The 13,800-nt window shown below is 40.5% G+C and overlaps 1 protein-coding gene across 1 annotated transcript in view; it reads right to left on the bottom strand.

The window, feature by feature from the left end:
* The window catches only part of PARD3B (par-3 family cell polarity regulator beta), a 2,091,605-nt gene that overhangs the window by 311,888 nt on the left and 1,765,917 nt on the right, over nucleotides 1–13,800 (bottom strand). The window contains 1 exon segment of the mRNA XM_029606318.1: nucleotides 10,328–10,463. Within this exon segment, the coding sequence (XP_029462178.1) occupies nucleotides 10,328–10,463 (136 nt within the window).

The raw sequence follows: 13,800 nt of genomic DNA, 5'->3' as shown, positions 1-13,800 counted from the left end.
TTAGAACATCTTTGCCATGCTCAACGTTTGAATGCTTGTCAAGCCCTGTGTTCCTTGTTTTTTTGCCTGCTTCGACTTTAAGGTGAGATATAGGCCGGCAACCAAGAATATGTGGGCAGTTGTCCTATCTCGATCTTTCAAGGTAGAATACACACCTGATCCCTCTAGGTACATCATTGACCCGGCGAGAATCCTCCTGGCTACCACCATGACTGTCCCTCCAGGAAAGATGGTTGTTCCACACCAACTCCGCCAAAAGGTTTTGGAATGGTTCCACGATTCTCGTGACGCAGGTCATCCTGGTCGGGCCCGGACTCTCGCACTCCACAAGCAGTATTACTGGTGTCCCCAGATGCAAAAGGATGTCAAGGCCTATGTTGACTCCTGTCTGACCTATGCCCAGCAAAAACCTTTGAACCTTGGGAGCTGCTACAGCCATTGCCAGCCCCCAAGGAACCTTGGACCCATTTGTCCACAGACTTTGTGGTGGACCTCTCCCTCTCTAACGGCTGCTGTATTATCTGGGTCATAATCGACATTTCTCTAAAATGGCCCACTTCGTTGCCCTTCCTGGCCTACCATCTGCACCTGAACTGGCAATGCTGTTTATCAGGTAATTATAAGGAGTATGTTTCCCTCTGAAATCAACAGCAATAATATACATAAACAGAGGTCTAATATATAATTTAAATATATTCCCACAACAATGGTTCAAATAGCTATTATAATCATGTTTATTATATTTATTACATTTATTATTCAACAAAATACAAAATCAATATAAACTTTCTGAGGTGCACCCTAAATAATAAAATACTGTATATTACATATCACCACATCTCATTATAAAACCCATCCATTCATCAAACCAACACATACATACCCATACGCTCATACATTGTTTTAAACATCACCATCACCTTTTACAGTATATCTTTCTTATGTATCATTCATGAGATTTTTACAAAATGTTGTAATACATATTAACCCTGTTATAATGTCCTTTTTGTATAATAACCTTTCCTATGTAGTGACCCTACAAGGATCCTTGTTTCACCCTCAACAGGGCTTCCTCAGGGGAAATATAAATATATATCCATTCAACATGAATCCAAAATGATTTAAATGATAAATTATAGTTAGTGGTGACTCCAAAGAACAATCCGTGGGGGTTCCTCAGGTAGCTCTTCCTTAAAATATGCCCCTGAGGATTGGGTCCTGTTGTGATGGGATGGAAATGATTGGTAGTAGTTTGGTTTACTCTATTGGATGCAGGTCAGCAAGGGGCAGTTACTCTTCAACTATTGGTTGAATATGTGTATATTAGGTAGGCACGTTGATGTGCGGGGTACGTCCTCCATGTTGTTTGGTCTGTTGGTGGCCATTTTGGAACCAGGTAGTGGCGAATTATGTGGTGTTCTGAATGACTGGAGTAATGAGGTAAGTCTATTTTTGAGAAGTGAAGATGTAGATTTGAAGAGTTCTGTGGTTAAGAATTTGTAGTCTGATATAAGATTTGTTGATATTTGGGTGCACCAGTTAGTTGTTTGATGCGGTGTTCCTTTGAATCATCCCGGCGATGATTATTAAAGGTATGTGATATTGCTGTAGTAATATGACTCAGTGGGTAGTGAAGGTGATAGCAGAAGTTAATTATTTTATTTATTGTATTCATTTTCAGATTTTCTTACTTTGCATTTGAAGTGTCATATGGACCATCTCATATGTTCTGTGGTTTAAGAATGTTTATGAGTCATGTTATGATGAAGAGATCAATTTGAGAAGTGAATACAGCATCAAGGAAGAATTAAGTTTGGTGGTGTATTGGATATACCATTCATCATATTTTTAAGGAAGAGCTGTTTGGTTTCACTGTAGCTTGTGGACTTTAAAACAGCAGAACTGCCAACTGGAATGGAAACTGACGAAAGTGCAGCTCTGCTGAAAATGAGGCTTGTCTAAAAGACAGCATTAAACATTACTTATCAGAGGTTAGGAAAGCTAAAAAGGATTATTTTAGGAAAGCTCTTGATAAAGCTAATAATAGATCTCATTATCTCTTCAATTTAGTTTCCAGTTTCTTTAATTCTGCAACTAATTCTTCTTTTTTTTCTTCTTCCATAATGCTGAAGGCTTTTGCTTAAGTTTTTCACACTAAAATCAAATCTATTCATTCTACCTTTAATTCATATAATTCAGACCCTGACCCATACTTTCCCACAGAAACTGTCTCTTCAACTAAGGAATCCTTAGCTTCTACTAGTAAACTAGCTTCTTTCAACTTGCTTTCCTCTGCCAGCTTGTTTTAAAACATATGAAATCTTCTTCCTCTCCCACTGACTCTTTTCTTTTAAAGTTCATAAAATATCTGGATCTTGGTTTAATTCCATACTTGACTGAGATAGTCAATGATAGCCTACAAGGCCCCTTCCCTAACACACTTAAAACTACAACAGTGTCCAACACTCAAGAAGCACAACATAGACTCTGCTTCCTATGATAATTATCATTCAATTTCGAATTTTCCTACACTTTCAAAAACACTAGAGAAAATTGTCCTACTGCAGTTTACTTCCTTCTTAGATAAAATACTTATACTGTAACTGAAACAATCAGGATATCAGAAAGGGCATAGTACTAAAATAGCTCTAGTCTCTTTACTAAATGGCATCAGTTTGCAGTTACACAGTGGGAAGGCTGTCCTCATAATCTTTTTAGATATTAGTGCGGCCTTTGTCACTGTAGATTATCATCTTTTGATGAAAGGTTTCCATGATACTGTTCTGCAGGATCTTGCACTTAACTGGTTTCAATCTTTTCTGCCCAACAAGTCCTATCTTGTCAAATGGGATACAACTTATTTTAAACTGCATTATCTTTCTTATGTAGCCCCTCAGGGCTCCATTTTATCTCCCACATTATTCAATTGATATTTTGTTCTACTTATTGCTCATATTTAGAGTCTAGGTTTTAATTGTTACTGCTCTGCAGATGATATACAAATCATGGCAAGTTTTAGCCACAAGTCTCTTGATTGCTTACCAAAGTAGCAAATTGGCTTTACTCCTCCAAACTGAAGGTAAACCCAAGTATGAAGCCTTGTGGTTTACTAGGAATCAAGACTCTTTAAATATCCCACCACCTCAAATGGCAAGCACTACGATTCAAATAAAAGATATGGTTACTTCTCTTGGCTTTAAATTCAATTCAGCACTTAATTTCACTCCACAAATTTCAAAATATGCTCAGCACTGTTATTACTTTCTGCGTATCATCTGCTGTTTGAAGCCAATTCCGGAAACAGAGGAATCGAAAACTTTGCCATATTCTCCTATATTAAATCATCTAGACTATTGTAATTCTCTTTATCATGGACTTCCTTCTTATTCTATAAATCGATTTCAACTTATACCAAACACTGATGCCAAGTTCATTTTTGGTAAGAAAAATTGTGACCATGTTACTCCTCTTCTTTGACATTTGCATTGGTTACCAGTCTTTTATGAATACAGTTAAAAATTGACTGCCTACTTTCAAGGTCCTAATGCTGAGATAATCCTAGTTATCTTGCAAATCATTTGGTTTCTTATTGTTCTGCTCATTCTCTCCAATCCTCTCAACAAGAGTTGCAGAAGGTCCCTTCTTTTAAAGAAATTAATTTTGAAAGGGCCAGGAATATGGCATTTTCCAGCTTAGTACCTAATTTCTGGAATTCTTTTCTACTTAAATAGGGACAGTAAATTTCAAGCTGGCATGCGGGCACACATAAACATATATTTATTTATTTATTTATTTTTAATTTTTATATACCGATGTTCCTGTAAAGAATACATATCGCACCGGTTTACAAGGAACTATATATATATATTTATTTATTTATTTATTTATTTGGTTTTATATACCGACAACCGTTTGCACATCGTGCCGGTTTACAGATAACTTATAACACATAATATATAGGCGAGGCCTTTACAAGGAACAGTTTGTAACATAAATGCAGTAACATGGCAATTAACTAGAAAAATAAGTAGGTGAGGGAAGGGTAGGGATATACGAGACAAGTGGAGGGGGGAGGGGTGAAAATGGAGAACATGGGGAAAAGATATGTACAGGGGTTCGAGGAACAATTAATATGTACATAGGTTATATACAAAGTTTTTGGTTTTTGTTTTTTTTTTTTTTTTTTTTAGATTTGAAGCTTCTTGGAGGGGGTGGGTGTCGGGTGTAGGTCTTGAGGGGGAGTGTTGGTGAGAGGTGGTGGTCGGGTTAGGGTGTTAGTAAGAGATGAGGATGATTGGGGGAATGCTTGGAGGAAGAGCCAGGTTTTGAGTTTCTTTTTGAAAGTGGGTATGACCATATATATATATATATATGACCAGATATATATATATATTCATATATATGAATATATATATATATATATATATATATATTCAGATATATGACCATATATATATATATTCATATATATGACCAGATACGTGGCAATTTTATATTCTGCATGCGCATATGTGTGCATGTTATAAAATAGCCCTGGCTTGTGTATGGGTGCCTCGAATTGGAGAAATTACTTACCTGATAATTTTGTTTTCCTTAGTGTAGACAGATAGACTCAGGACCAGTGGGTTATGTGCTCTTCTGCTAGCAGATGGGAAATGGAGTCAGATTTCAAAGCTGACGTCACCCTAGATAGACCCATGTAGTGACCTCAGCTCCTCAGTATTGTCCTTGAAAAGCCATTGTGGACATATATATATTGGCTAACTACAACCAACTTGATTAAAAACTTGATTAACACTTGATCTAAAGTGGAGATTGCCGGTGTACTTAACCGGCGTAACGCCGACACCAGTCATATTGCAGGTGCCCTGGACTAGGGATAGGCATTAGCTTACCCGCATTTGTATAGCATCGAGGTTTGCTTCTCAGATTCCTCCTTGGCGCTTCTTCTTCTGGGCAGCCATGGGTGAGATGATGAGTCCATCTGTCTACACTAAGGAAAACGAAATTATCAGGTAAGTAATTTCTCCATTTCCTAGCATGTAGTCAGGTGGACTCAGGACCAGCGGGATGTACAAAAGCTACTCCCAGGCAAGGCGGGAGGCTGTCCGTGGCCCACTTATTTATGCCCTTGCGAAGGCTGCATCTTCTCAGGCCTGGACATCCAGACGGTAGAACCTGGAGGTGTGTAGGGAGGACCACATCTCCGCTCAACAGATCTCAGCGGGCGACAGCAGTTTGGCTTCTGCCCAAAATACTGCCTGGGCCCTAGTAGAATGAGCCTTCACCTGCAGGGGTAAGGGCTTTCCTGCCTCTATGTAGGCTGCCTTGATTACTTCTTTGATCCAGAGAGCTATGGTCGCTTGTAAGGCCACTTCGCCTTGATTCTTCCCGCTGTGGAGAATAAACAAGTGATCCATTTTGCGCATCAGTTCCGATCGTTCCAGGTATCGTACCAGGAGTCTGCCGACATTTAGATGGTGAAGAAGATGGGAGTCTTCCGAGTCATTATGTTCATCCGGAGATGGTAGGGAGATGGCTTGGTTAAAATGAAACTCGGGGACCACTTTCGGTAGGAAGGAGGGGATGGTGCGAAGCTGTATCATTCCTGGAGTGAACCTAAGGAACGGGTCCCGACAGGATAGTGCCTGTAGCTCGGAGATGCACCAGGCTGAACATATTGCCACCAGGAATATAGCCTTCAATGTTAAGAGGCGTAGTGGTCTGAAGGAAGCCCCCACTAGAAAATCTAATACCAGATTGAGGTTCCATAGGGGGACCGGCCCCTTTAGGGGTCGTTGAAGTTGCTTAACCCCTTTTAGGAAACGGGCCAAGTCCAGATGAGCTGACAGACGGATTAAGTTCACTTCCACTCTGAAGCAGGAGAGGGCTGCTACCTGAACTCTGAGGGAGTTGAGTGCCAACCTTTTCTTCATACCGTCCTGTAGAAATTCCAGAATCATGGGAATCTTGGCCGTTCCCGGGGATACCCTGCGGTCCTCGCGCCAGGCTTCGAATATCCTCCAGATTCGTATGAATGCCAGAGATGTTGAGAACTTCCACGCAGAGAGCAGGGTGGCGATCACCACCTTCGAGTAACCGTGCTTCTTCAAGCGAGTCCTCTCAAGGGCCAGACCGTAAGAGAGAATTGAGATGGATCTTCGTGAAGAATTGGGCCCTGCTGGAAACATCCCTGTGTGGAGGTAGGCACAGAGGGCTCCCTGCAAGGAGTCTTTGCATGTCTGCGTACCATGGGTATCATGGCCAATCTGGGGTCACTAGTAGTACTAATCCCCTGTGGTGCTCCATCTTGCTGATGATCTTGCCTAGTAGCAGCCATTGGGGGAAGGCGTACAGTAAGTCCTCTTCTGGCCAGGTCTGGACGAGGGCGTCGATTCTTTGAGAGTGTGGCTCTTGTCTGCGGCTGAAGAACCTGGGGACTTGGGCATTGAGAGAGGTAAGGGTGTACCAAGATCCCTTCCTTCCTCATTGTTGCCGCCACGACCATCATAATTTTGGAGAATGTTCTCGGGGTGGTTGCCAGGCCAAAGGGTAGCGCTCGGAACTGGTAATGGTGTCCCAGTACTGCAAAGCGTAGAAAACGCTGTTCTTGATGGACTGGGATGTAACGGTAGGCTTTGGAGAGGTCCAGGGAGGTTAGGAACTCTCCTGGTTGTACTGCCATTGTTACGGAGCGGAGAGTCTCCATGTGGAAGTGTAGTATCCTCAGATGACGGTTGATGTTCTTGAGGTCCAAGATGGGTCGGAATGATCCCTCTTTCTTGGGAACAATAAAATATTTTGCTAGGTTGTAGGTACCGGAGTTATAGACTTCAGGCTGAGTAGTCTTGTCAGAGTAGATTCCACTGCCAGTCTCTTGATGTGGGAGTGGCAGGGTGATATCATAAATTTGTCCCGAGGGATGCTGCAAAACTCCAGAGTAACCTTCTCAAATGACGTTTAGTACCCATTTGTCCGACGTGATTTTGACCCATCGTTGGTAGAAGAGGGAAAGTCGACCCCCTAATTTTCTCTTCCTGTGGATGGGTCAGCCCATTCTCATAGGGGAGCTCAGTTCGAGCCTGCCCCCGGACCTGCTCCTCTTTTGGTTTGTCGGTTCCAAAAGGACTGGGAGAAGGGAGGCTATTAAATTAGTGGGGTTTGGAAGTCCTTTTCCTTACCTGGGCGAACTGTGTTTTAAAATCCCTCCTCTTACCTTATGTGGCAGAAGCGCATTTGCGCGCATCCACTTAAAATTGTGCGCTCAGTCAAGCTATTTTGGTAACTTTCGGGACCTCCGACTTAATATCGCCATGATATTAAGTCGGAGGGTGTACTTTCCCGGTGCCCAAAGAAATTAGCGCCTACCTTTGGGTAGGCGCTAATTTCTGAAAGTAAAATGTGCGGCTTGGCTGCACATTTTCCTTTCTGAATCGCGCGGGAATATCTAATAGGGCCATCAACATGCATTTGCATGTTGTGGGCGCTATTAGGTTCGGGGGGGTGGGAAGCGCGTTTTCGGCCCCTTACTGAATAAGAGGTAACGTTAGCGTGTCGAAAACGCACGTCCAATCGAGGGTTAACAGTGCACTATGTCGGAGCGCACTGTACTGTGTCAGCCCATGTGTTTGGCACTAGGTATAAAGCCCATGCTATGGACATTGAATCAGTGGCCTAATCAACTTAAGAGGCAAAAGTACTACCAAATGATTTATTAATAAATTATCAAAATTTTCATTTTTAAGGATTTGGAAATAAAATGTGTTGTCAGAAAATCTCAATATTTTACAAACTATAATATACTGAAATAAATTGTAATTAATGACTAGAAGGGAAACAGTATGTAAATCCACAGCTCCAGCGCTAAACTTTCAAAAGGGAAACTTTGATAAAATCAGAAAAATAAGAAAAAACTGAAAGGTGCAACTACAAAAGGTAAAATGTTGTGCAATAGGCATGGACATTGTTAAAAAAATACCATCCTAGAAGTACAGAGCAGATGGATTCCATGCATTAAGAAAGGTGGAAGGAAGGTAAAATGATTACTGGAATGGTTAAAAGATGAGGTGAAAGAGGCTATTTTAGCCAAAATATCTTCATTCAAAAATTGGAAGAAGGATCGTTCAGAAGAAAATAGGATAAAGCATAAGCATTGGCAAGTTAAATGTAAGACATTGATAACACAGGCTAAGAGAAAATGTGAAAATAAGTTAATGATATGGGGCTTGGAATGGCTGCCCTATGAGGAAAGGCTAAAGAAGTTAGGGCTGTTCAGTTTGGAGAAAAGATGACTGAGGGATGATATGATAGAAGACTACAAAATAATGAAAGGACTTGAACAAGTTAATGTAAATCAGTTATTTACTCTCTCAGATAATAGAAGAACCAGGGGGCACTCCATGAAGTTAGCAAGTAGCTCATTTAAAACAAATGAAAGAAAATTCTTTTTCACTCAGTGCATAGTTAAACTCTGGAATTTATTGCCAGAGGATGTGGTTACAGCAGTTAGTGTTACTGGGTTTAAAAAAGGTTTGGATAAGTTTCTAGAGGTTAAATCCATAAACTGCTAATATGGTAATTAATAAGCAACAGTAGCTTGTGATCTATCTAATGTTTGGGTACTTGTGACCTGGATTGGCCACTGTTGGAAACAGGATACTGGGCTTGATGGACCCCTGGTCTAACTCAGTATGGCATGTCTTATGTTCTTATGTAAACATTACTGTGTGTTATGGATTTCTCTCATTTGTAAACATTAAACCCTAACTGCACATTCCTATCTAATTAATCCTATCAATTTAAGTAAACATGACCTACTGAAACCATAAAACTTGTTAGTTACTACTTTTATTTTCAAGTCTCTGGAAAAATTATAACATAGTTGGAGTTATTAAAAACAATGTTGCCATTGCCTTTCAGAACAAATACATTCCTCCATATTTTCAATTCATTTAAACTACTCAATTTTTAATAAAAATTAATTTAGGCAATAGAGACAATGATTGAAAGAAGCAAACTATATACAATAAATATAAAAACTGAATACAATTAGGACAATGATAGAGAATAACAGCCTATTTCAAAGGAATTCTTGACCTTATACTTAAACATTTATGGATCCCAATTGACTCATGAGATCATCTTCCTTCACAATGCAAGATTATCAGTAATCCTGCCCAGTCCCACTGTCAGCTAAAGGCCATTTATCCCAGCTGTTTCTTAGACAGAAATGGCCTCTCGTGCAGAAGGGTAGCAGCTAGTATTCCTCTTCCATCCTGTTAAGATGCATTTGTTTAAACTAATCAAAATTACAGACAAACTTGGCTATTCTGTATCAGATATTAAAAGTTTGTTTACATCTAGTTGTTTTCTTTAAATTAAGATCTCTAAGTATGATACACATGCCAGGAGATGGCCTACAATTTAGATTTTATGTATCAGCAAAGATTTAGATAAACAAGACAAGGATTAAAGCAATTGATCGCCTAAATGCACTGCTACCCTGAGGGATCATTAGACATAGACTAAATAAAGCATCAGAAGGCGTATCTCTAAGTCTTCCAGACACAAACAAGCCATATTTTCAAGATAACCATGTATAAACAAGTGTATATTATTTTTATGCAATTAACACTGTGTGATATCCATATTACATATTAGTTATAAAATCTAACTAATGATGAACATCAAATGGCTGTTCATGAAGCTGTCAATTGTATCCATTTTCTGTTTATGGAGAATAACTATGCTTATTTGTCTTTAATGGTTTGGCAGGTATTTAAGTACCTAGGAGATTCTGATGGAAATAATGGTTGACTTTTTTCAGAAAAAGGTTGGCTGTAGTAAAATGGCTGACTGACACAAGAACAGGAATCATGAGATTTCATCATTCAGTCTAAATGACAGAAAAAAATGTAATATAGTAATCATAATTGGCTCTTTTTTTTTTTTTTAAATAATGTTCTCACATTTACATTTTAGACTTAAAATGTTTCTGTGTGGTAATATATTCATACTGCAGTTGTAAGAGTTAAATGTTGAACCTTCACACAAAGTGTAGTATACAACAAGCAGTCACAGTATTACTACTGTATATGCATCTGGCATTACAATTCATAAAAGCATGGTGCAGTGTCCAAAGTTTACAACTGTAAGACCATATTTATTTGATGAATTAGGATCAAAAATTGTTCATAAACTAGAAACTCAAGTTCTTCATGCTCAGTTGATCAAGAAGTCAAGTACCCTCAAATCAAAACCAAAACATATTTTATTCTCTAACCCACAAATTCCAAAAACATTTCTGGGTTTGAGGCTTGTGACTTACCCAATACTGTTCATAGTCAGACGGTCTCATTCTCCCTTCATCTTCTTCATACAGAGTAAAGCCTTCACGCCTTGCCTGATGGTACTCCTTTCGTAATTGCTGAATGCGGTCTGCATGTCCAGGTGTTGGATGGCCACTACAAAATAAAATAACACACATTCATATTTAATCCATCATTTTAATATATAAGAATTTTTTTTTTTTTACCACTGAAAGCTGCTGGTGTTTGAAAATAACTTTATAAAAATGATCAGTGCTATCTGGATTCAAATGGATATTAAAGAAAGCTCTTGTGCTAGCAGTTACAGGTTTCATACCCTTTAGTTGGCTATGGCTAAAGACAGGAAATGCAAAAGGCAGGAGTTAATTTCGGCCAGCACCGGGAAAGTGTACAGAAAAGCAGAAAAAACTGCTTTTCTGTACACCCTCTGACTTAATATCATAGCGATATTAAATCGGAGGCCCCAAAAATTAAAAAAAAAAAAAAAAAAAAAAAATCTGCCTGCGGCCCGCGGGTTGGAATACGGACGCTCAATTTTGCCGGCGTCCATGTTCCGAACCCTTGGCTGTCAGCGGGTTCATCAACTGACGCCGGTAAAATTAAGCGTCAGCTGTCAAACCTGCTGACAGCCGCCGCTTCCACCAATTAGCGCGGGCCCTCATTTGCATACTGAATCGCGCGCCCAGGAGAGTGGCCTGGGCACGCGTTGGGAGAGCGGGCGCTCACCTTGGAGCGCCGGCTCTCCCGTGTGGTTTACTGAATCGGCCTGTATGAGAGGCTGGAGGAGGAAATCCCCACTGCTAACTTATCCATTCACTTCCAGATGGTTAACCCTAATAAATTTTGCAGCAATACACCTGGTAAAAAGTTAACACTTGGTCTGAGGTAGGTGTTGACTTTTGGCTTTATAATATTCATGGAAAACAGAAGGTGGAGGTCAGCATACCACATTGTTTACCATGAACTGTGTTGGGGGACTGTCTTAATATGCATATTAAGGCTTTATTGCATAACATGCTATTTTTAGCACATGAAATACAGCCTTAATTTGCATCATAAATTTTATTGCAGATGCCCCTTGGTGATTTTTTAATTTTACGGTTATAATTGCAAACAAGGACCATTTACAATTGAACTGTAGAAAACTTGTACATACTTGAAAGACATTACTGTGTTTGATTCATGTGAAACTTGCAGAATTTGAAAATTGTGGATCTGCAGGCCTATTTGTCACTGGAAGCTGTGAATTTCCCATAATATCATGGAGTCCCATAATGCCTCTATGCCATAAAATCCTTCAGAGATTTCCTGTGAAACATATGCTGCATGGAACCACTAAAATTAAATTACTGGTGAATATTTTTTCAGATTTCTTTGTTCTAGGCAGAGGTACTAGACACGTATGTGCCTTATCTCCACTTTTAATTTAGCACTACAACTATTAGTAATTTCTATTACACAAACTAAAGAAATTAATGGTTTAACTGTTGAATTATCGATAACGTTTAATACAATTGTAATTTTACATTAACTTGCCAGCAGGATATCACCACCAGAGAGGATAACTTTCAGAGGTCTACGTGCGACTCCATTATACATGTATATGGGCCCATGGAGATCGGCAATGGTATTTTATCATCTGCAAAGATGATAAAATATGTGTATCTCCTCCCCCCACATGCGTGTAAGTTATAACACGCGCATATATATGCACGTACAAGAATTTTTTATTTTTTTTTACACACAGGTGCACTTCTGGTTCTGCTGGGGCAGGCTTCTTCCAAGATGGACCCTAGCAAGGCAGCCACATTTTACCATCAGGATTGTGGCCAGGCTAGTGTCCCTGGTGATAAGGAATGAAAAGTGCCTGATTCCTATCTAGTGGGTCTGAAAGAACAAATACAAATACTGTGGCTGGCCTGGCAGGACCTACAGGCCGAGCTTTACCGCAGGTCCTTTTACTCCCATGGGGCAAGTATACGGTGAGAAATAGGAAGATGGGTGGGGGGAGGGGTAATGGGTAGGTTGATGATGGGGGTGGGAGGTGTGAGTAGGTGGATGGGGATAAGAGGTAGTAAAAGCCTAACAGTATATATTGATGCACAGAGACAGACAGAGGCAAGAAAACAGGTTCAAGATTTTTTAGGGGAAATTTATAACCTAGTTATGAGAAGGTCACAAAACCAGAACTACAGAACTAAAAGCATTTAATTCCTGCTTCTCTATATAGACCAAAGACCTCAAGAAGGTGGTCTGGGAAGCTGTGCCACAAGGAGGGGCATTGGCTTGACCAATTGCGTTCCAGGCAGGAGGAGGCAGGAGGTTAAGTTTCCTAAATGCCCATCAGGGTCATGTCAACCTTGTCAGTCTATTTCCTGCTTTCATTAGTAGTCACGCTATTGCCCTGCCAATCAACAAGACCCTATTCTTTGCAAATAACTGCTAGAATCCCTCATGCATCATGTGCGCATGTTATAAAATCAGCTACCCGGGTGCACATGCGTGCATGATTTTATATCGGTGCGCACATGTGCGCTTGAGTGCCAACTCGTGCGTGCAAGCGAGGGGGGATTTTCTCAGAAACGTGCGGCGACGCAATAGTGCATTTCCCCAGTTCCCTTCTAGTCCTCTCCAATAAAAAAGCAGACTGGGAGGGAACTTCCTAACCCCCTAGCTAATCTTCTTGTCTTTTCCCCTATCCTCCCTGACTCCTAAAATCCTCCTAACTACCCTTTTTTTTTTTTCTTAACTTACCTGCTCTACGGAGCAGCAGTAAGTTGCATGGGCTGCCGGCGCGCTCTTCAGCGGGACGGCGCCTAATGGCACTGTCTGGGCCCACCCATGCCCTGCCCATGCCCCTCCCCCAGCCTGGCCCTTTTTTCAAACCCAGCTCTTCTGTGCATACCAGGAGATATGCGTGTGGCTGTTACACTTTGAAAATGCGCACGGCCCGGCCACGCGTGTATCTGCTGGTATTGTTGCGCAACAGCATTTTAAAATTTACCCTAAAGTAATAAGAGCATTAGAACCTACTCTTTATACCCTTACCAGGAATTGTCAATGTCTTCCCTTTCTACAAGGACTCACTGTCTTGTGGCTAATATCATGGCCACTGATGGCTTGGAATCCAAGAAATTCTCCAACACATACCTCCCTGTCACTGGGAATACCTCCAAGCCTCTATCGTTAGCTAGGCATCATGCTCTAAATGACCACTGTTCAAAAGGCAGCATTTCTTAAGGAACCTATATATGGCTTTGTAATCTCCTTCAGCAGATGGGTATCCCACAGATAGGATCACTTCCCTTTGCCTCCACTTCTCCTATAATGTAGCCTTTGGGTTAGTAGTGCCAGAAAGAATACCTCAAATATAGTCAGTGATGGTAAACTTCCTTTTTAAGACCTATATGTTAGTAACCAGGATTCCCTGAGTTGGGGGTGGTGGTGGATATAACTTTCAAGACCCTTAGCA

Source organism: Rhinatrema bivittatum, chromosome 6, assembly GCF_901001135.1.
Source record: "Rhinatrema bivittatum chromosome 6, aRhiBiv1.1, whole genome shotgun sequence".
Classification (NCBI taxonomy): domain Eukaryota; kingdom Metazoa; phylum Chordata; class Amphibia; order Gymnophiona; family Rhinatrematidae; genus Rhinatrema; species Rhinatrema bivittatum.
Note: the sequence above shows the minus strand (reverse complement) of the source record. Positions and strands in the feature narration are given on the sequence as shown.